This window comes from Diabrotica undecimpunctata, chromosome 9 (genome assembly GCF_040954645.1).
Source record: "Diabrotica undecimpunctata isolate CICGRU chromosome 9, icDiaUnde3, whole genome shotgun sequence".
In the NCBI taxonomy this organism is placed as follows: Eukaryota; Metazoa; Arthropoda; class Insecta; order Coleoptera; family Chrysomelidae; genus Diabrotica; species Diabrotica undecimpunctata.
Genome location: NC_092811.1, coordinates 110,582,527 through 110,608,220, shown reverse-complemented (window position 1 = coordinate 110,608,220; position 25,694 = coordinate 110,582,527). Strand labels below are relative to the sequence as shown.

The 25,694-nt window shown below is 34.0% G+C and overlaps 2 protein-coding genes across 2 annotated transcripts in view; one reads left to right on the top strand and one right to left on the bottom strand.

Moving 5' to 3' along the window:
- Positions 1–7,715, top strand: part of LOC140449857 (glucose dehydrogenase [FAD, quinone]-like) — a 38,513-nt gene extending 30,798 nt beyond the window's left edge. The window contains exons 8-9 of the mRNA XM_072543240.1: positions 1,726–1,942; positions 6,596–7,715. Coding sequence (XP_072399341.1) covers positions 1,726–1,942; positions 6,596–6,882 — 504 coding nt within the window. The 3' untranslated portion in view covers positions 6,883–7,715. The remainder of the gene's footprint in view (positions 1–1,725; positions 1,943–6,595) is intronic.
- Positions 7,716–8,577: 862 nt separating this feature from the next.
- LOC140449855 (uncharacterized) lies at positions 8,578–24,514 on the bottom strand. Its single transcript, XM_072543239.1, has 3 exons — positions 24,403–24,514; positions 13,120–13,323; positions 8,578–9,187 (listed from the first exon to the last, which is right to left on the bottom strand). The coding sequence occupies exons 1-3, from the start codon at positions 24,450–24,452 to the stop codon at positions 8,899–8,901; spliced, it is 543 nt and encodes a 180-aa protein (XP_072399340.1). The 5' UTR covers positions 24,453–24,514; the 3' UTR covers positions 8,578–8,898.
- Positions 24,515–25,694: the final 1,180 nt, after the last annotated feature.

Sequence of the window (25,694 nt, the reverse complement as noted above, 5' to 3'; positions counted from 1 at the left end):
CTCCACGGGAAGGAATTTTACCAGCTCTGCTCTTTTACAATCTGCTTCTTTGTGATTTAACATTCCTTAAAGCCTGCCGAGACCATAAAGTCATTCCTACAGTTCTAAAACTCAAACAACATATTTCTTCTTCTTATATCTCTCAAATTCTTAGAAAGACTAATTTTGCGCTTCTCCGTGAAGCTATTCATTCCATTAGACGAAAACTAGGTGTCACAAATAGCAATATTTTCAATATGTGGTCATTTATTCATTATTTCAAGGTACATCATATATTATGGGACATTTTCGACCGTATCAACACTCAAACAGACCTAAAAACTTTCGAATCTAAAAATGAAACTCAGAAACCCAAATTAGTGCATCTAATATTCGAACAAATTCCAAAAACCTCAACGTTGGAACCCACTACATTGGTTCATAACTTTTCTGATTTCCCAATCTCAACCATTGCTGCTCAAGCTTTAGCAAAAGGTGTCAATTACTCTGTTACCACAAGTCACATTCCAATTGAGAAAATCATCTGTCAAACTAAAGGAGCCATCTTCAGTTTATTTTCCAAAGAAGCTCAATAATTAGACAGGACATCGCTAAAGTTCTTAGAAACTCAAAGCTTCCTACTCCAAATATTAGGCAATCCGAGAAGAAAGCCCTGAAAGAACTTCGGTCAAATTAAAATTCATTCATTCTGCCGATAAAGGCAATGCTACCGTCATCCTAAACACTTCTTCTTACATTAATAAACTGTAAAATCTCATTAATACTCCTGACTACAGTCCAATTCCTAATAATCCAACAAACTAGCTGGAGAAAACAACAAAAACCATTATCAATAAAACCTCTCTTCCTGTTGACATAAAACAATCTCTAATTCCGCGTGAAAAGTCTTCCAGAACACCTCGAATATATGGTCTACCCAAAATTCGTAAAACCGATATTCCTCTACGTCCAATTGTCAGTGTATATAACTGCCCCACACAATTATTGGCTACGTATTTGGTCAAAACGCTACAACCTTTTGCCGAAAATGCTTCATACTTCGTCAAAAATTCTTTTCATTTCATCGAACTTCTTAAACAATACCCTATCTCACCGTCAGATATTCTAGTAAATTTCGATATCGTTTTACTCTTTACAAACATTCCTATAGACGAAACTCTAAACATTCTGAAAACTAAATACCGTCTCCAGCAAGATTACTTATCTCTCATTAAATATTGTATGTTTAACACTCATTCCATTTTCCAAAATCAATTCTATAGACTTCGAAACGAGCACTATCCACATCAATGCTCAAACCCACATATTGGCTACGATATGTTGACGATATATTCGTCATTTGACGAGATGACGGCATAAGGTTATCTTCAACATGGAGACCTCTTATAAAGTCTGCTTCATCCGTGAATCAAAATTCCATTGTCAGAAATGTTCGCATCAACTCCTGCGCCAATCCCTGCCCCAATCCCCACAAACCATGTTACCATCGACGGTATAAATGAACCGTCCTCTGTACCCAATGACGGTAGTACATTAATTGGTGATCAGTGTAGTGGTGTCTGGGGGCTCGGGAGACTGGGACCTCGGAAGATCCGAAGAAATATAAATGATGCTGTTTTGCATGGATAAACTGCTGATGTATCTGTTGTCGAGATAAATGAATTTGCACTAACACTGTTAATATCTGGATTATCGTGCTTAGTAAAGTATGCTTTCTGATTTTAGATAATGCCGATGTTAACGCATCCAAAATCGTTTGGATTTGTCAAGTTAGCTTCCAAGAACCCATTTAGGTGGCCAAAATACTATGCAAACTTTTTGTCAGATCCCCAAAATCACGATATAAAAACTTTTATAGCGGCTATCAGAGAAATTCAACGAATTAGTACAAGTCCCACGTTAAAACAATTAGGAGCAACTATAGTAAGAACCCCACTACCAGGTAAATACGTACAAGTTTATGATTAGTATATATTATTGTAGCATTAGAAATAGTTTGTGTATAGGTTGTTTAAGTGAAATATAGAATATATTACATTTTATAGCCTTCTAACTTAATAAGTTGAGCAAAGGAGAACTGTGTGTCTCAAGCTGGTCATTTAGAATTATGTCTTTACTTATTTTGTGAGGCGTTAACGGAACGAACTACTGCCGAAGAAATATTCAAAAAAATCAATCATTTTTTTGAGGAAAATGGACTAAACTGGAAACAATGCGTTGGTTTCTGTTCGGATGGTGACCGAGCCATGACAGGAAAATACGGAAGTGTAACTGCAGTAACTTGTAGTATTCACAGATAAGCTTTGCTAGCAAAGCGAATGCCAGATACATAGATTTAAACATGTTCTCCATAAAGCCGTTCAGATAGTCAATTTCATAAAATCACAAGCCTTAAACTCGCGTTTGTTTTTAAAACTATGCTCTGAAATGGGAAGCGTTCATATTGAGTTATTGCTACACACAGAGGTAAAATGGTTATCAAAAGGAAAAATGTTGAACAATTTATTCGAGTTGCATTCTGAAGTACATGTGTTTTTAATGGAAACCAATTTTTTGGTAAACCAAGTTTACCAATTTAGAAAATTTTGTGGTTGAGTATGAAATAAAGATTAAAGATAATCTTATTTTTAACATAAAACAGCATTGTCAAATGCTAATTAATAGTTTTAAAGAATATTTTGACGAAGACTATGCTCAGTTTCTTTTAATACGACAACCATTTATTTTGGATAGCATTCCTGAAACATTAAAACAGGATGAAAAAGAGTCTTTAATAGAACGATATTGTGATGGGGGTTTGAAAATAAAGTTTTCAAAATTAGAATTAATCGAATTCTGGTTAAATACTAAAAACGAATATCCAGCCTTATCAAAAACAGAATTGTCATTTTAACTTTCTTTTACGACCACTTAACTGTGTGAAACTCTGCTATGCTATAAGTGAAAAATAAATATCGCAGTAGGCCTAATCTTAATCCAAATTTACGAATGAAACTAAGCACAATTGATCCTGATACCGATTCACTTGTTGTAGCTATGCAGAACCATCCTTCTCACTGAATTTTTTGACTGTGTTAGAGTGCAAGTTTTATTTTTTTTACATTTATAATGCCCTTTTTTAAATAAATACAATTTTGCCAAAATTAGTAAATTTTATTATCTACTTTTAGTAACGCAGAATTTATATATTAAGAATAAATAAGTCAATCGCGGGAAATAATATTAATGGGGAATATTAACAGTAGAGTAGGAAAAAAAGATGCGGATGAAATAGTAGGAAAATACGGAGAAGACACCACGAACAACAACGGTGAAAGATTCATAGATTTATGCAACCAGAATCAACTCAGAATCTTAAATGGATACTTTCCACATAAACTGATACACAGCTATACATGGACTCAGGAAACACGAAACATAAAATCAATAATCGATTATATTGTAACAAAACAAAATACCCGACTAAGAGTACAAGATGTAAGAGTTCAGAGAAGAACATGCGGTAGCGATCACTATTTATTACGTTCAAAAATACACTTCCCAATCCGAAGACAACAAAGAGAAACACGCATAGACATTAACACAACAGAAAAGATACAGGAAAGAAGATACAACATCAGAAGCCTAGATGAAGAAAGTACCCAAGACTTATTTAAAAATAGATTGGATAAGGAGCTACAAATTCCCGCCCCCAAGAATATCGACCAGCTATATAAACATATAAAAAACTGTTTACACGAAGCAGCATTTGAAGCAATGGGATACTACATAAAACCCAAGGTAAACAAACCATACTGGTGGGATAACGAAATAGAGGAAGAAATAAAATGTAAAAGACAACTATACCAACAATATTTAAGTTCTAAATCATTACAAGACAAAATAAAATATAAGGAAAAACAAGCAGAAGTACGAAGGAAAATCTCTAAGAAGAAGAACGAGTCCTGGGAAAGAAACTGCCAACGAATAAATACTTATCTAGGAGGAACCAGAAGCACAGAAAGCTGGAAACTGATAAAAAAATTGACAAAAGAAAAGAATAAAGAAGTAATACAGAGCATAAAACCTGAAGACTGGGAAGAGTATTTCAAAGGACTTTTGGTAGAGAATAGAGTCGAATTTGAGGAACATAGAAATAAAAACCAAGATAGAATTTCAATAGTTGGCTCGCCAATAAGATTAACAACAGAGGAAATTAAAAATGTATGTAAACAGCTGAAGAGGAACAAAGCACCCGGACCAGGAGATATACCCGGAGAGGGTATAGTAGTACGGAAGTACGGAACGAACAAATTGTACGAATGTCTTCGACAACTTTTTCAAGAATGCATAAACACAAGAATGCATCAATGCATCCCTACGGAATGGAAGATATCATACCTCAGCACTATACATAAAGGGTGATAAAAATAATTGTGAAAATTACCAAGGAATAGCTGTAACCGGATCTATGAGTCGAATATATGGAAAGGTGTTAAAGAACCGAATCGAGAGAGAATACTTAGATTATGAAGCAGAAGAACAAGCAGGATTTCGTACGGGCCGATCCACTATTGAAAACATTTTCTCCTTAACCCAGATAATAGAAAAAAAGATGGCAAGGAATCAAGAGATTTATATGTTGTTCGTCGACCTACGGAAAGCCTACGACAGCGTTCCACTGAATAAGCTGTGGCAATCAATGGAAAGCACGAATATTAATATAGAACTAATAAAAGCCGTCAAAGTGCTATACAACCAACCAATAACAAAGATAAAAGCAGGGACACAAATAACAACAGGATTTATAACATCAAAAGGATTACAGCAAGGATGTTGCTTGTCTCCCACTTTACTTAAAATATACCTCGAAAGTGCTTTAAAAAGATGGAAACAAAAATGCAGGACAATGGGGATACCGCTCACCAATACTATGGTATATACGTTTAACTTTGCAGACGATCAAGTAATAATGGCTCAAGAATATGAGGATTTAAACTATATGGCACGAAAATTAATTGAAGAGTGTGATATATGGGGTCTAGAAGTAAATAAAAAGAAAACCGAATACCTGTGCAGTGGAGCAGAACAAAAAGATCTCATATTAGACGATAACACTACGATAAAGCACTGCTGTGACTACAAATACCTAGGTATCACTATTTCACAAGATGGAACATTAGACAAAGCCATAAGAGAGAGACATACGTCAGGGAGAAAAGCCATCACAATGTTAAACACCATTTTATGTGACCAATCCATCAGCAAAGAAAATAAAAAGAGGATATATGAGACTATAGTAAAAAGTATCACTTTATACAGCTGTTAGGTATCGCCACTGAAAGAAAGAACACTGTCAACGCTGAAAGCGACGGAAATGGATTTTTGGAGAAGAGCCGCAGGAAGATCTAGAAGAAAAAGGATTACCAACGAACGCATTAGAGAAATAAAGGGAATCAAACGAACAATCACAGATGACCTAACAACAAAACAACTTATCTGGTTCGGACACATAGAAAGAATGGACGAACAACGAATGCCAAAAGAAATACTAAAGTGGCAACCAGAAGGAAAGAGAAAACGAGGTAGACCGAGAAATAGTTGGACCGAAGGAATAAATAAAGAACTGAGAGAGGGCCATAGAAGAAGATCTATGGAACAACCGGTCAAAGTGGCGATTGGAAGTCGGAAAACGGCGGAGAACCTTATAAACCGACAAGTAGTAGTAGTAGTAGAATTTATATAAGTGGTACGTGTAAAAAAAAGTTTGAAAATCGCTGCAGCATATCATCCTAATAGTCTTATAGAATACAAATTGTATTATGAAGATGACTGAAAACTGTTACCACAACGACCAAAGAAAGAAAAGGCAAACAATGCTCCGCCATTATCATATCCTACTTCACCAAAAATAACACTGTCTAGTTTTAATGATTTGCAGGTTCTTCAAAACTTTATTCCTAAACATGACATTTCCATGAGTCTCTTTCTCGTAAATAAATAGTGGATATTAGCCAGTTGTAAACTATCACAATTTACGCTTTGATTTTTTTTTTATTTTTTACTCTTTTTCGTGAGCAAAATTTAGTTTAATAGTGAATATTAGCAAGTTTTACAAACTATGACAATTTTGGTTTTGATTTTTTTACTTTTTAAGTATAAAGAATGATTGTCACTACTCGTTTTTAAGAATATTTTATAAGTTTTATATTATAGGGGTTGTAATGTAATAATTTAATTAAAAATAATTTAATTTATTGCGTTTTTTTAACCTCGTGAATAAGATTTTCAGTTACAAAACCTCGGAAGAAGGTTTTCTTTATGAGACAAAACCTCGTAAGTTTAACGACAGTTTAAGATTTTAAGTTGCAAAACCTCGTAATCGACTTTTTGACAAAAAAAAAACAATATTACCGAATTTTACTCAACGTTAACGTAATAGTTACCCAAAAAGAAACCTACACACACAAAATAAAAAAAAACTGAATGTTAAATTACCGATGCCAAAATGTTTTTCGTCTCTCCTGTAAAGTTACATAATACTGATTTACTAGGTTTTGCAGTTTATCCGTTGCAATGTGCTTTTGAATAATCTAATAAATATTATTTATTTTAGGTTGTGAGCACCTGGTATTCGACAGTGACGAATATTGGGAATGTGGTATAAGATCTCTGACTAGTAGTGTCTGGCATCAAGTATCAACGTGCAAAATGGGACCAAAAGCAGATCCGGAAGCCGTGGTTAATAATAAAGGAGAAGTTTATGGAGTAGAGAATCTGAGAGTGGCTGATACAAGTATAATCCCTTTTCCATTATCTGCACATACAACTGGACCTTCATACATGATCGGGGAACGAATATCGGATTTTATTAAAGACAAATGGGAAGCAAATACCGTATAATAAAAGATTCATTAATATTTAATTAATGTAAAGATTATTTTACAAAATATGTATATAAGTTTTATTATAAGTATTAAAATAAAGTCCATTCCATGAATATTCAACTGTTTTAGATTATCCCGATAAATATTTTAGTCTGCAACATACGACACCACCTGATATAAATAACACTGTAACTCTATTTACAATGTTTTTTAACTATGGATTCAATAACATCTGTAAACGATAACCTTTGTTTTGGTCTAATGGCTTTTATCCTGTCTTATGTAAATATAAATAAATTTAACAAAATAACCTCATGACAACATAGATGCCTACTACAATGAGTTACGCTATAAATTACAATTCGCACACGAGAGAGCTGAAACCTTCTTATTAACGCACAAAAAGGAACGGCAGGAAAGAAATAGGTCAAAAACGACGCCACAACACTTCAAAATAGGAGACCTAGTCCTGGTCAAAAGAGAAGAGAATTGTAAGTTTGATAGTCTTTATGCAGGTCCTTTCATAATAACAGAGGTTCTTTTTCTTATAGTGCCGTGCACCTATAGTGCGTTTTTGAATTATCTTAAGGCAAGACGTCTGTCTTTTGCGGCATGCAAAAGATCGCCAGTGTTATTTATGCCTGTCCAGTTATTTATGTTCCGTAGCCACGACATTTGTTTGCGACCTACTCCTCTCTTGCCTTCAATCTTTCCCTGGATGATTAGTTGAGGAATTGCGTATTTTTTTCCTCTCAGAATATGGCGGAAGTATCCAATTTTTCGTACCTTGATCAAATTGAGTAGTTTTCTCTCAGTATTTGCCTTTCTTAAGACTTCCTCGTTTCTCACATTATCTGTCCATGGTATGCGGGACATTCTTAGCAATGTCCACATTTCGAAAGCCTCCAAATTATTAACGGAAGGTACTCTTAACGTCCATGTTTCCATGCCGCATAACAATATGGACCATACATAGCATTTAACCATCCTGTAGCGGAGATTGAAGGAAAGATTGCGGTTACATAGTAGCGGTTTAAATTTGATACAAACCTTGTCTTGCTTGTTCGGTACGGTATTTTATTTCTTGATGAGGATCCTATTGGTCATTCATCATCATACCCAAGTATTTAAATGTTTTCACTTGCTCGATTGGAGCATTACCTACTTGCAGTTGTATTCCCTAAAGTGCGTTTTTTCTTATTGTCATGCATTTAGTTTTTCCAGCATTTATCTTCAAGCCATATATTTTTCCTACGGTGTTTATTTTATTTAACATTAACTGCATATAATGTTCGTTGTCTGTTATTATCACCGTGTCGTCGGCGTAACAAATGTTATTTATCGGGAACCAGTTTACCTTTATTCCACACTCAGAGCCTTCCAGTGCCTTTGCAAAAATGTTTTCCACATAGAGATTAAAGAGCATAGGAGACAAAATACACCCCTGTGGCACCCCACTTAAAATTTCAAATTCTCCTGTGTTGGTTGATTTTTTCAGTCTCACTCGTGCTTTTTGATTCCAATAGAGATTCTGGATGACTCTTATACCTTTCTCGTCAACGTTAGCGTTGTGTAGCATTTTTATCATTGCATCATGTTTTACGATGTCAAACGCTTTTTCAGAATCGATTAATGTTATGGTTATATCCTTTTCTGGATCCATGCAGTTTTGTACAAGCGTGTTCAAGCAGAAAGTTGCTTCACGTGTACCCAATCCGCTCTTGAAACCCAATTGTGTCTCACCGCTTAGATCTTCCAGCTTTCTGAACATTCTTGTGTGAAGGATGCGAAAAAACACCTTAAGCAAATGGCTCATTAAACTTATCAGTCTGTGGTCTTTGCATTGTGTCGCTCTTTGTGATTTAGGGATCATTATAAAGGTTGAATAAAGTCAATCCGTTGGAATGTGGCCGGTGTTATATATGTCATTGAAAATTGTTACCAGCATGTCGATGTTATTATCTTCCAACAGTCTTATGGCTTCCGTAGTAATTCCATACGGTCCATGGGGCCTTGCCTAGTTTTGCTACTTTTATAGCGTATTCCACTTCGGGCCAATGATGGGAGGGCCGGATAAATTTTCCGTGGGTAAGTTAGTAGTTGGCATATTCGGTCTATTATCCGCAAAGAGGGAAGAAGCATCGTTTGCCCAGGTTTTAGCTAGTTCTTCCTGGGTATGAACGTAGTTTCCTTGATCATTCTTCAGGCGAGTCTCATGGTGTTTCTTGTATATACTCGAAATATCTTTGACCTTTTTATGTAGTCCAAAGCTATCTCCCTTTTCTTGTAGTGATTCTAATTCTTCACAACGTTTTTTCATCCTGTGTAACAGAGGTAAATAACGTTAACTGTAAAATTAAAATAGATAACGGTGGTGCATAAGAATAGGCTATACACTTACAGTCCAGAAACACAGTAAATTAGTGATATGTGAAAACGGGAACAATTACATTGATATTGAACATTTTCTTTTGTTGGTAAATATAAGGAAGTATGTACCAAAAATTTGTATATAATTCTTTAAATATGTATATGTAAATAGAGAATGTAAATAATGTATGTATGTACAGTAATCAGTGATGACACGAAAAATTTTCTTCTTTCGGAAGAGAAAAACAGTTTATGTAATTGATTGAAAACAAATAGCCCTCAGATGAGAGCACTTCAGAATTTTTCTTTTGAGGGATAGGGATGTAACGGGATTTAATTAAGCATCCAGGAATCAGATCTAAGTAACCCAATTCAGTTTATTATTTTAAAATCGTTTTAATAATATCATTCATTGCTTATTGTTCAATGCGATTGTTTGTTTATGACATTAAAAATATCGGTGTAACTAGAAGACGCACTGACCTAGTGAAATTTGCAATGTAATCAAAAGTTTATTTAATAATGTATATAAATTATATTAGAGAACAATAAATGCATAAACAAATGCATGTGAGTTAAAGACCCAGAAAATAACGGAAGTAGATCATTAAGAATTAAGAGTTAACAGTCGAAGCTAGTGTTCATCCGTCAACTGGGTACTCTCTCTCTCTCTCTTATTGTACTTAGAGAACCAATAAAGCAATTATGAGTATCCCGTGAGTTAATCAACCCCATGCAGGAGGTAAACTCCCCATAGAGTTCCACTATATGGAACTCTTGATGGAAGGAATCTAATAAACATTATATGATTATCCAACATTATTATCCTCACCAGTCCCAAGAAAACAGTCTTTATTATTTAACAATATTTTATATTTTCTCTCTTTATTTGTGAAAATAATAAACGAAAATTTATAAAAACTAAAAAAAAAATTATTTAACAGACAGAATATGACAGGTTCAGTATAATGGACATCAGGACTAACTTTCATATAAGTTAAGTATGAAACTGAAAAAACATTCTCGTTCAGGAGAAATACACAAGTAAATTTTGTATTTTGTACAAAAGAATCTCGTCTTCTTAGTGCATCTAGGCAATGCATGTACGAATTTTTATAGCTGACAGAGCATACTGGCAAATGGTCATTACTGGTTTTTCTTATTATAGGTAACTGGACAACTTTAGATCTTTTTACAGGAATTATGGGCTCTTCATCTTCTGATGACTCCGGTTCTTTTGGAATAGACGCACTAGCTTGTCTCCCGCTTGTAGGCTTACCATCTAAAGCTAGTGACCTTCCAACATACACCTTAAATTCCAGTAAATCCATTACCTTTGATCTCTTATCGCCAAACGCTGCAAGATCCTGACGATACTCTATCCATGAATTGGTCCGCAGCCGTAGTAAATGCTTTAATTTTTTACAACAAAGCTTCGAACAAAAAAATGGATGTACACAATTTCGCGAAGAATTAGTGACTGCCATTTGCAAAGATAATAATGTTACAAAACCTCAACAAACACATCATAGGCTGGAAGAATATGACAAAAGAGAATAATGTATTATATGTTACAGCACACTGACAAAATCCTTTGGTCGCGCATATGCATCTGTCATCAAGTGCCACCAATCACGCACTTCGATGTTCATCGCCCTTCCTTCTGGAACGTATAATCAAATTTAATTGGTTGAGAAATGAAAAGGTTTCATATAAAAGTTAATTTATCTTTAAATATGGGACATTTTCGGATCTCAAGTGAGTAGTGATAGTAGTGTCTAACTCATGGTTTTACCCGTGTAGGGTAGCTCCCTAGAGCACTTTGCTCGAAGGGCTCTGTTTCTTTCTAAGACTCTGAAGCTGAGTTTTTTTCTTCTTAGAAAGAATGTGTTTTATTTCAACCACCTAATAAAACCACAATGGCATTGTCTCTTCAAGATAATGCCACAATAAGAGCGTACCGGCCAACTACGCAATATAACACCATATTGCGCAATAGTTGGACAAATTATTAAACATGGAAACTTGCACCAAGTTGCAATCAGTTTATCCTACGTTTATTAATTACACCGGAGACGACATGGCGCCCAACCTTCAACGAACTCTACCACGACTCCGAGATGTCAGAGTTCTCATGCTCCGCGATCGAAAATCGCAAACAGTTCCAACACGATGCCTGCATCAAAACCACTCAAGAAAACAGCGGGGAGAAGCATCGGATGTTAGTACACCAAACTAACATGCCGATATCCACCTTCTGCAGCCCTAAAACCGTCGATGTGCCACATCTCCGACGAGCCAGCCTACTTGATGCTAAGTACCTGATGCAATGGATGTCTCCGCAGTATCCAGTCGCTGCCTGCCCTACCATTATGTGGTCCAGAGCACCACGGAGGCCCAGGCAAACTCGCCTACGACACACCGGCGACATGCAGATGGGAAATGTACATCTAGAGAGGATGAAGCCGCCGTAGAACGAAAGCACGTCGTCGAGGATGGACCTGCAGATGCTGTCAACAACACCGACCACCGCCTGTGAGTGTTTTTGTGCAGTGCAAGTGCGCGCTACGCGAGTGTACGCGAGTGTAGTGTGTGTTAGAGGACTGTAAGTAGATCTGACAATATGGACATATACACTTTTAATATATTTTATGCATTTTTTTTCTTTCCTATATGTGATTTGTAAAAAAAAATTGTTTTCTTAAGTTTTTTAATAAAATCAGCTTTTTTATCAGCCTCAGAGTCTCCAAAGCATAGGGGATGTCATCAAGTGCCACCAATCACGCACTTCGATGTTCATCGCCCTTCCTTCTGGAACACATAATTAAATTTAATTGGTTGAGAAATGAAAAAGTTTCATATAAAAGTTAATTTATCTTTAAATATGGGACATCTTCGGATCTCAAGTGAGTAGTGATAGTAGTGTCTAACTCATGGTTTTACCCATGTAGGGTAGCTCCCTAGAGCACTTTGCTCGAAGGGCTCTGTTTCTTTCTAAGACTCTGAAGCTGAGTTTTTTTCTTCTTAGAAAGAATGTGTTTTATTTCAACCACCTAATAAAACCACAATGGCATTATCTCTTCAAAATAATGCCACAATAAGAGCGTACCGGCCAACTACGCAATATAACACCATATTGCGCAATAGTTGGACAGATTAATAAACATGGAATTTTGCACCAAGTTGCAATCAGTGTTTCATACGTTTATTAATTACACCGGAGACGACACATCTAAGAATTCCAAACAGTGCAACACTAGGTGTACTGGTACTGAATGTAGAGAAAAAAAATTTATTTTAGTTTCATAAATAATATGTATCAATTTCAATACATATAGGCTATGGGTAATGACATTATGAAAAGTCGTCTAGGTGAACTGCGTGTATCAAAAATAAACAATTTACAAAGCCCTTTTTAAATAAAAAAAATGTCATTATATGAATTAACACATACATATAGAGCATTTTATTAAAGAACATAAAAAAAAGTGGTCAGTCTGTGACAAGTTACGCATATCAATAGACTCAGGGGTTAAAGTGTTAATATAGATCTTGTTGAATCATATTAGTAAAACTATGTAGTGAATTTTACAATTTACTATCATATTTTTGAATGAATAATTTTAGAGTGATCAATTTTACTTTATTTTACGGTATTTGATACGTTCTTATTTTTGTTAGAGACTCAAATGAAAATAAAAGACATTAAAAATTCAAACAGAAATTGTTTGAATAAAGTTTTCTGCTATTTCAAAAAACTGTTTAACCAAATTGTTTTTTATTTATATAAATATGCACAGAATTAAATAAATGCCTTTCATTTTATTTTCTTTATCTCATCTATTTCTTTAATTTAAAAATCTTAAATATGTACAACACTTACCCATCGCAGTCTACAAATCCAAAATTCACGTGTCCAGTGTCATGTTTAAAGTATGCCAATCGACCTGTCGGCCGCACTAACCTCACCCCTCTGGAATTATTGACCCTTGAGACACCGGGACCAGAAACCGTTGTATCACCACTTGAATTATTCACTGACCTCTTCCCGTAAGTCCCAGTCCGGCATACGGAAATGTCAATCTTCCTACGGAATAACATATTCACCGAAAATCCTCAAAGAACATTGAAATGCATACCTAATAGGCAAGTTATTTTCTACAGTTCCTAATTTTGAAGTCGGATACCGTGAGAGCGTATGAAATATTAATATTTTATCTTAGATACGGAAAACGTAAAATGTTTCAATTAAAATCTCATTTGAGTTTATTCGTTAGTAGTGGTTTTACCTATGTAATAACTAGTTCAAATGAATCATGTGTATTAATGAAAAATATATATAAAAATAAATGTTCTGATCCAATCAACCAATACAATACGCGAAATTTTAATATAAAGAAAGAAATAATATAAAGAAAAAGTTTTGAAAAAACTGACAATAAACGAAATTTAAATATTACTGTATGATTTGCAGTAGTAGTTCTTCTTCTTTTGTTGCCTATTCGTTTCGAATATTGGCGATCATTCTGGCTATAATTATTTTATTAACTGATGCTTTAAATTAATTAGTTGTTGTTGTGGAGAACCATTTTCTCAGGTTTTTTAACCATTATATTCTTCTTCTCCCAATTCCTCACTTTCCAAATACTTTGCCTTGAAGAATAATTTTCAGTAATCTGTATTTAGTGTCTTTTCTCATTACGTGTCCGAGATATTCTAACTTTCTCCTTTTAATCGTATACATCACTTCTCTTTCTTTCGCCATTCTTCGTAGTACACTCTCGTTGGTTATCTTGTCCGTTCATGATATCCTTAGGATTCTTTTGTATAGTTACATCTTGAAGACAAGTTGTTTCTTCATCGCTTCAGTGAGTATCCAGGATTTAACTCGGTAGTAGAATATCGAGAAGATATAACAGATTACGGTTGTGGCTATTAAAGAGTTTATCCATGTTGTTAAATGCACTCCTAGCCTTCTTTATTCTACATATTTCTTTTTGTGAGTGATCCCATTGTTCGTTTACTATTGTTACAAGATAGTAGTTCAGGAAATGAAGCTCGAAAAAAGTTAAAACTTCGCAATTTTTTCGTCCTACATGGATTGAGTTGAAATTTTAACAGAAGGTAGGTGATAGCCCAAGGATCAAAATCTATATCGAACCGAAGTGCGCTGAAGGGTTTTAGGGGTGAAAACTACCCCTAATTGTCAAAAATTATAAAATAACATATTAAACCTGAATATGGGTAAGATTTTGTTTGAATTAGTTAAATAATGATTATTTTATACTTTTGAATAGAGTTCCATCATATTTCAACCCTTAAAAAGCAACCCTTGTTAGAGATTAATTTAAAAAAATTACTAATTCTAAAAAAATGATTTCGCCTTGGATCGATTTGGATAAAAATTTGGATTTAAGCTCAACTCACCCTCTGCTTTATAGTTTATGTCATGCCGATGAACCCTGATTGTTCTTAAGGGTGACAACTACCCCTAATTTTCAAAAATTGTAAAATAACATTACAAATCTTAAGATGAGTGAAATTTGGTTTGGATTAGTTAAATAGTGATTTTTTTTATACTTTAAAATACAATTTCATAAATTTTCAACCCTTAAAAATCAATTGTTATGAGTGCTATAGGTAAAAACAATTTTTTGCCAAAATTTTGCAACTTTTCAACTTTTGAAAATCACCCTTTACAACATTGCAGTTTTTATAAACTAATTTAATAGATATAAATTGAAAAAAGTAGAATTAAATACAAAAAAATTTATCAACATAAAAAGGCACCATATATTCTTATACATTTACATAAATAGTTGAAAATATTTACATTTATAGGTAAAATAATTATAATATTAATTTTATTCGTCATCAATTACATCTTCATCGTGATCTATGTCATCCTCATCTCCTTCAATTATTGGTGGACTATTATTGCACCCTTTACCTGACCACCCAGAACAAGTAGACTTACAGTATAAACCAACTTTTCTGCACCCACATGAAACGCCGCATCCTTTTTTGCATTGGCAAAAAATAATTTTCAAAAGTTCATCGGGTGCAGGTTGTTTGTTCATGCGTACGGGTAATAACAAACCATCTTTGAAATACTATCCCCAATCTGTTGCTCTGATATTTTCGTTGCCAAGCCACTGTTGAATTTGGTAATAGCATCTTTTTAAATGCTCATCTAAGGCATCAACAGTGGGCAGAAGGGATGATAGCTTAACCGCACAGTTTTTCGTTGTAGCTTTGATGAACTGTTCGTACTGCATCTGCTCGAGAAATGCTTCCAAATCTTTTATTTTTTTTAACTTGGTAAGCTGCGTGTCTTTAACAGTTCCGTACAACATTATTGCACAGTATCTGCCAGCATCTAAAATATCTTCAAGCTTAGCAGTACTACTGTAAAAAATTTCGGCATGTTCCCTCATGTCCGGTCTTTTTTGAAGCATATCAAAAAATTTTTTTTACCTTTATTGTAAAAAGCAGATACAGTATCACAGCCAGTAAAAGCATGGGAAAAAGCTATTAATTTTGAACTATCTGGGTACCCTATTTCAAAACTGTTAGATGAATATAATGTAGAAGAAGAATTTTGTTTCCCAAGTTTAAGAAAATAAATATCTTTCTCTATTTTTTCTAAATTAGCTCTGGCTGTTAAGATAACAAGGATGTCGATATCTTCTGCTACAATGATTTTTTGTAAATCTGACCTATCCTGAGTAGCCAATTCAACGACTAACCCGTCAGCTTCACCTTCACTTTGATGGCATTGAATAGATTGATTCTTGAATTCCGCTGTATAAATTTATTTTCATTTTCATAATTTGAAAAAAATATATCTTGGGTCACAGAAACAGGCATGTTTGGTGTGATCTGATAAACTTATCAACATGAGCGACGGTTTCTTTCTATTATTTTCGTACTGTTCTCATTGTAGCTGTCGAAGATGACGGTAATGTTGTCACCAAAATTAATTGGTTTTTTTAACGTATTTCCTTGATTTTTAACGATAGAGTGTTTCTTAAAAAACGATTTTGTAGAGGTTTCTAAGAGCTACAAGGATCTGTGAATTAAATCTTTTTGGGACCCTTGGTTTTTAAATGGGGTGAGTTTAAAGGGCTCGAAAAAGATGGTGCTTGATCGTAAATCGATGCTTTAAACGGCTATATCTCGATAAATATTCATTGTACAACAAATCTAAATAAAGGAAAATTTTAGTCATTAAAAAAGCTACAATTTAGTACATTTTTATTTTTTTCATATATTCAGTATTTTCGGGTATATTTAAAAAAAGAAGGGTAAAAAATATGAAATTGTAAATCGTTTCTCGCTTTAAGCTGTACTTTTTCTAAAACTATGCATTTTAAATGGGTCAAACTTCTTGGCGTATTAACAATACATGTCCAAAGAGAATTGCAGAAGTGTTAAGATCGATTTTAATTATGGGGGGGTTGTTTTCATCGAGTTTTTCGTAAAAAAATTAGGTATTGACCTTATTTTCATCATAACTCACTCAATTTTTGATCTAGAGTTTTTTTTATGATAGGTCTATTTATGCTCTTTAAAAAAGGTTTCATGAGTTTTCTTCCAAAAATGCATCATTTTCCCGATATTTGACTTTGAATCTTTCAAATTTGGCATTTGAAGAAAACCGCTGAACATTGATAGGCCGTATTTTGGTTCCTATTATATCGCAAAAACATTTAAAATAATGAATTGTATTTGTCTTTTTAAAAGCTACAAATTTGTTCTCTACAATTTTTTTGATAAAATGCACCATTTTCGAGTTATTCGCGAAAAACCGATTAAAAACGTCGATTTTTTCGTCTAAAAGTTGTTACATTCAATCGCGAATAACTTGAAAAATATCAGTTTTACAAAAAAAATGTATAAAACATTTTTTGTTTAGAATCACTTTTTTAATCGAAACCTGTGGTTAAAACGTAAAAAAACTTTTTCACCCCCGAGATGGGGTGGCAACCACCCCCAAGGCTTTGGCGCACTTTGGTTCGATATAGATTTTGATCCTTAGGCTATTACCTACGTTCTGTTAAAATTTCAAGTCAATCCACGCAGGACGAAAAAATTGCGAGGTGAAATGCTTCATTTCCTGGACTATACGTAAACTTTACTCGCTCCACTGGTGTATTCTTTATAAGCAGTTGGACATCTCTACTTTATTTTTGCCGATAACCATAAATTTAGTTTTTGATATGTTTACTTATAGTCCAAATCTTTCACTTACTTCATTTACTTTGTTTATTAGTTTCTGTAATCTGTTTAAACTGTCTGCAAAAATAACGGTGGCATCTGCATTGCGGAAGTTTTTTAGGCGTTCTCCATTTAAAAGGGTTTCATGTTCGCCATTTTCCCCGGCTTCACTAAATATTTCCTCTGAATATAGGTTGAATAATATAGGTGAAAGTATACATCCTTGTCTAACACCTCGCATAATCTGGATTGCTTCCGTCGGTTCATCTTCAAGATTTGTTCTTATTGTGGCTGATTGGTTCCAGTATAAATTTTGTATTATACGCCGGTCTTTATCATCTATTTGGGCTTTTGTTAGAACATCCATCTTTTGGCTTTTGGTAGTCCACAGAACACGTGTAGATATCGCAAGTCATATCTCTGCATCTTTAGATTTATACATGTAGACTAAACAGTGCATCCCTTGTACGTATGCCTTTCATGAATCCAAACTGTGTGTCTTGTATTCTCTCTTTGCATAGCTTGTATATTCTGCGATGTATAATTTTAAGAAAAAGTTTTAATGTATGGCTCATTAGACTTATTAGCCTATATTCTCCGCACTTTTCCGCTCGCTGTTTCTTTGGTAACATAATCAATTCTGAAACTAGCCAATCTTTTGGAATATTGCCTGTGTCATAGATTTATTCTTAAAGGTGGACCTAGCTTTTCCGATGCGCGCTCTAATCTTCTGGTTGTTGGTCCATTCTTCATTTATTATGGTGCCGAGGTACTTGTAGTGCGTCAGTCTTTCTACATGGGATTGGTTGACGTAGAGTTGACCTTCTGTTATCCTTTTCTTGCTAATTATTATAAGCTTTGTCTTCTTAACGTTTATATTGAGTCGATATTGTTAACTGTAATACGTGATTTTGTTCATAAGAACTTGTAGGTCTTCTAAGTTGTCCGCAAATACTATGGTGTCATCTGCATATCTGATATTGTTTAGGCGGTAACCATTTAGTAGAATACCTTTTTCAGTTTCGTGAAAACCTTTGATAAATATTCTTTCAGAGTACAGATTAAAGATTAGAGGAGACAAAATACAGCCTTGCCTCACTCCACGCATAAATTTCACATAGTCAGTGTGTTCACCTTCAACTATGAGATCTGCTGTCTGATTTCAGTAAACATTTCTAATTATTTTCAGATCTTGGTTGTTATTTCCTGCTTCTTTTAGTATTTGCATAATCTTGGCGTGCTGTGCTCGATCAAACGCTGTCTCGTAATCAACCAGACATACGTATACGTCGCAGTTGACGTTTCTGCATCTCTGGAATAAGACTTGTACTGAGAACACAGCCTCTTTAGTACCAACAACATTTGTGAATCCGAACTGGTTGGGGGAAATTTTACTTTCACACAGCTTGTAGATTTTCTTATGAATTATCTTTAGGAACAATTTTAGGAGATGACTCATGAGGTTTATAGTACGGTAATCTTCGCATTTTTTGGCTCCTGGATTTTTTGGAAGTGCAATAAACTCAGATTTCAGCCATTCTATTGATATTTCTCCAGAGTTGTATATGTTGTTGAATATCTTTGCGATTATTGCTATCGATTCGTTGTCCATTTGTTTGGGTAGTTCTGCTTGTATATTATCAGGGCCTGCCGCTTTGCCATCCTTTAACTGTGTTATTGCGGAATAAACTTACTGCTGTAATATTCTTAGTCCATCATTTACCTCTTCTTCTAGCTCAAAGGTGTTATCTCTTTGGAATTCAAATAGTTTTTCTAGATATTCTTTCCGCGTTCTTATTTTACTGTTTGTCCAAGATAATATTTCCGCCAGAATCAGTTATATTTCCTTTCTGCCTTCGTCTTAGTCCCCCTGTGAGTTTTTTAACTTTCCTGTGTACATTATGACTATCATACTTTGACTGCAGAGTCTCAATTTCTTCGCATCTTTCCCTTGCTTCTTGTTCTTTCGTTTCTCTGATTTTCGTTCTTATTAATATATTTATGGTTTTATATTTGTCTGGGTCATTTTTGGCTTCTCTTCTCCCGTCCATTGGTTTCGGGATCTCATCTGTCATCCATGATTTTTTCTTCATTAATCTATCTGTCTTTAAGCGTTTATCCTTTACATTTTGCACTATTTCTGTAATATGTTTGATTGTTTGTTCTTCGTTAGATTCGTCTCTAATTGCAGTCACTTGCTCGTTTAACGTGGCTTGGACTCTCATCCTCGATCAAGGTTTCAGCATACGTAGGTCGTATGATTGTGCTTTCCTTTTCTGTGTTGTTTTGAGTTTGACTTGAAATACTCCCACCAGAGGAACGTGGTCTGCCTCCAAGTCTGCTCCAGGATAAGTCTTGACAGATGTAAAGCTGCTTCGGAATCTTTTATTTACTAAAATGTAGTCTATTTGATTCCTAATAATTCTCCTGGGTCTGTTATGAGGGGATTTCCACGTGTACAGCTTGCGAGGTGGTAATTGGAAGAATGTGTTGGTGACAACTAGTTCTGAGTCTTCTGCGAATGTTTCTAGTAGGTCTCCTCCCTCGTTTCTGACTCCAAGTTCATGTGCTCCAATGTACTGTGTCTTATCTCCAGCTCCAATCTTGGCATTAAAATCGTCCATAATGATGGGAACTTCTTGTCGAGGAATTTTCTGTATGATACTGTTGATGTTCTGATAGAACTCAATTGCTTCTTCCTCCTCTTTGTCTGCAGTGGGAGCATAGATTTGGATGATGTTTATATTAATAGGATTCGCTTCTACTTGTAGAAGACTCGCCTTTTATATATTATATAGTTTTAGATCTAGAATAATTTTCACTGGCACCTTTTATTGTAGAAACCTTGTTGGTTAGAATGAAGTCAATTTAGTTCTTAGTGTTTCCATTTGGTGCTACTTAAGTTCATTTTCTATTCGAGTTTTTCTTATAGAATGTATTTGCAATAGGCATATTTTGGTAGTGTGCAAACTGAACCAGTCTTTCTTCCCTTTTATTTATATCACCGACTCCATATTTTTCCATGACTTGTTGCGTGCCGTTTTTCTTTCTTAATTTGGCATTAAAGTCACCAGTTAAATAGGTTAGGTTAGGCACGAATGTGGATGCTACTATTGATAAAATTTTCGCGGTAATCGTTTTAGATGAGCGCTTGTTTTAAACTAGAAACTAGACTGAATTAATTTGTGAAGATGGATGTTGAGAGTTGGCATGGAAGTAACGATTGGTATGGGTGAGTTTTCGATAAACAGAGTAATGAAAACCTTGGGATTGGTTTTTCTTTATGATAATGTCGGATAGTGATCGGGTCTCGAAGTCTTCCATACAAATATTGGCAAATACTGGAGATAGTGAGGAGACCATTGGGACACCATTATTTGTCTGTAGAATTGATTTTTGAAGACGAAATATGTGTTGAACATACAATTTTTAATGCGAGATAAGTGGTCTTTCTGGATACTGTATTTAGTTTTTAGAATGTTTAGATTTTTGTCTATAGGAATGTTTGTAAAAAGTGAAATAGAAACTTACTAGAATGTCTGACGGTAAGATAGGTTATTGTTTAAGAAGTTCGATGAAATGAAAAGAATTTTTGACGACAAATGAAGCATTTTCGGTTGAGAGAGGTTGTAGAGTTTTGACCAAGTACTTGGCCAATGGTTGTGTAGAGCAGTTGTATGCACTGACAATAGAACATATAGGAATATCGGGTTTGTGAATTTTGGGTAGGTCATATGTTCGAGTTGCTCTGGAAGACTTTTTACGAGGAATTATAGACTATTTTATGTCAAAAGGAAGAGAGGATTTATTGATAATGGCTTTTGTTGATTTCTCCAGATAGGTTGTTGGATTATTAGGAATTGGTCTGTAGTCTGATATATTTATGAGATTTGAGAGTTTATTAATATAAGGAGAAGTGTTTAGGATGACAGTGGCTATGCATTTTTTAAAAGGAAGTCTGAGTAGATTTGGATTTGACTGAAGTTTTTTCAGGGCTTTTTCCTCGGATTGGCTAATGTTCGGAATAGGAGGTTTTAAGTTTCTAAGAACTCTAGCGATGTCTTGTCTAGTTATTTCAGCATCTTCGGAAGAGTTACCTTCGACATGGAGGTCTCTCATAAAGAAAATATCGTCCGCTCCACTCGCCAATCAAAGTCCTATTGTCAGAAGTGTTCGCGACAGCCCCGCGCCAATCCCCACCCTATTTCCCACGCCAACCTCCTTCCAAACCACATAAATATCGACGGTATAAATAAACCGTCCTCTATTTTCAGTATCAGTAATCTATTGGTTAGTGATTAGTGCAGTAGTGTCTGGGGCCTCGGGAGACTGAGACTTCGAAAGCATTGAAGAAGAGATCGAAGAGGATGTTGAAACCTCGGCGCAATGATAATCGACTCAATTATTCAGTCATATAATCAATTATTCTAACCCTCAATTGTTGTTCGTCCTCTATTGTTACAGAATACACTTTCTCTTTCATAAACCCCCAAAAGCAAAAGTCCATGGGGTTAAGACCTGGACTTCTGGGTGGCCAAGAAATAGGTGCGTCACAAACCCTTTTAATCCACCGACCAGGATACTGCCTGTAAAGGTATTCCCGGACTTCATTACTGTAATGCAGTAGAGCGCCATCTTGTAGAAAACACATATTTTGCCTTATTGCAATATTCACTTCTTCCAAATACTCTTGTAAATCGTTTGCCAAGAACTGCAAATAATTATCACCATTTAAATTGTTGGGAAGAAATACTGGGCCTAATAGATTGTTATCCACAATTCCTGTCCAAACATTAACTTTGAAAGTCCTTTGGTGATGAGTCGTTTTTTTGGCGTGAGGATTTTCGTCGGCCCAAATGTGCTCGTTATGATGGTTTGTTATTCCATTTCTACTGAAGGTAGCCTCGTCGGTAAACAAAATATTTCTAATAAAATTAACATTTGGAGTGTTTTCCATTAACAACCAATCGCAAAATTCAATCCTTTTAGAATAATCTTCAACCAATAACTCTTGAACCGTTGTTAAGGGATAGGGTTTAAGCAACTGATCCTTCAAACGCCTCCAAACACTTACGTGAGGAACATTTAGTTGAGCATCTATCACCCTTGTACTTGTTCCAGGGACTTCTTCAATGATTTCTAAAATGTCTTCATTAGTTGCATCCATTATTGGACGACCACTATTGCCAGCAACTTGCGGTTGGAATGTAGCCGTTTCCCGTAAACGACGATCAATGGTCAAAAATAATCGTCTGTCGTGTATATTTCGATTGGGGTACAATACAGCATAACGCTTCGCGGCTGCTGCACTTTCCTTGACATTCATCTACGAAATTCCCGATAGTTTATTGAAATCATAATTTAATCTGATCCAACTTACCCAAAGTTAAATGCATATCTGCCATTTCCTGAAATGTGTAGGCCATTGTAATATTAAAATTTTTAATATTAATCTTATTCACACAATAAATAATAGCTTCAAATTATTGACTATTATTGATGGAACTGTTTGTAATTATTGTATCCGTAGAAACTAATTGTAATTTTATGGCCAACTAGGAAAAAACTTGTTTTTCGAAAAGTGATACAAGGCAAAAAAGTTTAAAAATAATGTGTTAAACTAATAATGCCACAAAATTTATTTAATTTGAACGTACTCAAAAGTTTGGGGGGAATTTAGGGCTGCACACCCCCCTTAAAATATTTCTGTGCGCTTAGATTTTGTTGTTTCTTTGTATGAAAAATTCCTTTAGAATAAGAAACTAACGTGTCCATTTTTATTACAAAATGTCAAGTAGTTTAGGAGATAATGCAAAAAAATAATTTTATTTTGTAACTTCAAAGGGCTGTAACTTTTTTTGTGTACACTTTTGTACTAAGGTAAGTTGGATTCAATCAATTTATTTTTGTCCCTGGAATGCGTTTATGACATATCTTTTTGATACACCCTGTTATATATATATATATATATATATATATATATATATATATATATATATATATATATATATATATATATATATATATATATAACGTGAAAAGGAATACCTTTATGTTATAAAAAATAGTATCTTTTAATTACAACCGAATGTTTAATTTAATAAGATTAAATTTATTTTTAAATGCTTGTGTTTCAATATTAATGTGTGATATTAAAAGTCATAATTGAGATTCAGTTTTTATTTTAGGTTTATTGTTGTGGTATGAACATTTACTATTCGTCAAGGAACTCATTTTTGCTTTTATTTCATATTTTCAGCTAGTTAAGCAGCTAATTCGCAGGTATTTATTTGGTTATACCCTGCCGTGATGAAAACCTGCTCACCTGTTCACCCTATCCTGCGTGAAGAAATGGCGAACTTATACCCACGGTCTTAGACTGCCACGAATCTTAAAAAGACAGCTTAACTTAATTGTATAAAGGAAGTACAAGATAATTATAAAAAACTAATTTCGATTTTGAGTGTACGACAACTATGATAAAGAGAGGGAGAGAAAAAGACTAATAGAGAGGAAGAGGAAAAGGAAGAGAAAGAGCGATTTATGGTGTTGTCGGCACACAGGAATAAGTCTTTCTATTCCTTAAATCACTTTGGCAATTCATTTCCATGCAGTAGAATAAATAATGGATTCAGTATTCCTCCTTGAGAAGTTCCGAGATTCTTGGGAAATATATCAGAGCATATATTATTTATTGCAACATAAAACGTATTTAAAAACAAAAATTAATATGTTATGGACACGCGAATGGTAGATAAACGAATGGACAGGTGAATGGCAAAGAAACGAATCTAAAAAGAAATTGTGGCATAGATCCTGCCGAAGGATAGATTGTATTTATTTTAATACACATAAACGATTTTCATTTTCTTTCAGTATAAAATCCAAACAGCGTTAAAAGTATTTAAATACAATTCACTTACACAAAAACATAAAAGCTACTTACTTTTGAGAATCCTTGTCAGTATCTTGATGACTACTCGAAATAACTAACATTTTACTGCAGTTGCAATTTGTATAAATTAAATGGTACTTCCGTGGTTCTCTTGTAAAAATTATCGACGCAACTACTTTTTTATCTTTTGAATTAGCATTTTAACTAATTCAGCTTTCATGTATTATTTATAGGCCAGGAAATTAATTCATTGTTTTGTTATTTTTATATATTTATATAAAATTAAAAAATGTTGAAAATACAAATCTTTCCATTCCCCGTTGCCCTTACTTATTTCTATAATTAACATGATGGTTCAGCTTTAACTTTATTCCCGATGTGGAATCATTACTTACTTCGAATGAGTGTATTCTTATGATTTTTGTGATTTACAGAAATATTTTATATTTTTAAATGTGTTATTTGCGATATTAAACTTAACACATCAAAAATGTCTAGAGGTAAAAACTTATTTGTTCGTATATACATAAATTTTAATTGTCTCAAAATGTAACACATCGTTATAGGTGAGCAGTTAACGCCCAAAAAATGATTTAGTTTTCGATAAAAACCATATAGTCCGGTAAAATAAGGATGCAACCTCGGAATGAAAGATAATAAGCTGAAAATTTGCATACGTCTTTATTTTGATGGTATAAAACTTACCTCAAAAGTCTCATATAATCACGTGTCCGCGACTTAAGATATTTAAGGTCAATGGTCACGAAAATGAGTTTTCTGCAAATATCTCGTTTCCCTTACACTTTATGACATTTAAGGTGGTAAGAAAAATTGTAGAATGGAAAATTCTCTTCAATTTTTGTCTCAAGTACTTTTATGTACCTTCAACCCTTCTTAAGATAGAGCGCAAAGAGTGGGGGACCGCTTACCTGTGTATACGTTAACGCGAAGTCAGCCAGTAGGATTCAATAAATAATAAGTTATATAGTTAATTATTCACTTAAAATACTATTATTATCATTAAATTTTTATTATTTATTATTTAATAAACTATATTTATAGATATTAATTATAAAATATATATTTTTTATATAATATTTATTTTATTTTTAACAAACATACAATATTAAATGAAATATTTCAAATGAACTTTAATGATATTTTTAACAGCTGTATATACGATAAATTAAGATCAAGTGCAGCATTCAACAATAATCATTTTTATATTTAATTAAATACTGAAAAAAGCATATTTATTATTTTTTTAAATTATATATTTATTTATTAATCCAATAATCGATTTATTAAAGTTACAAATATAATATATATTCTTTTATTATGTA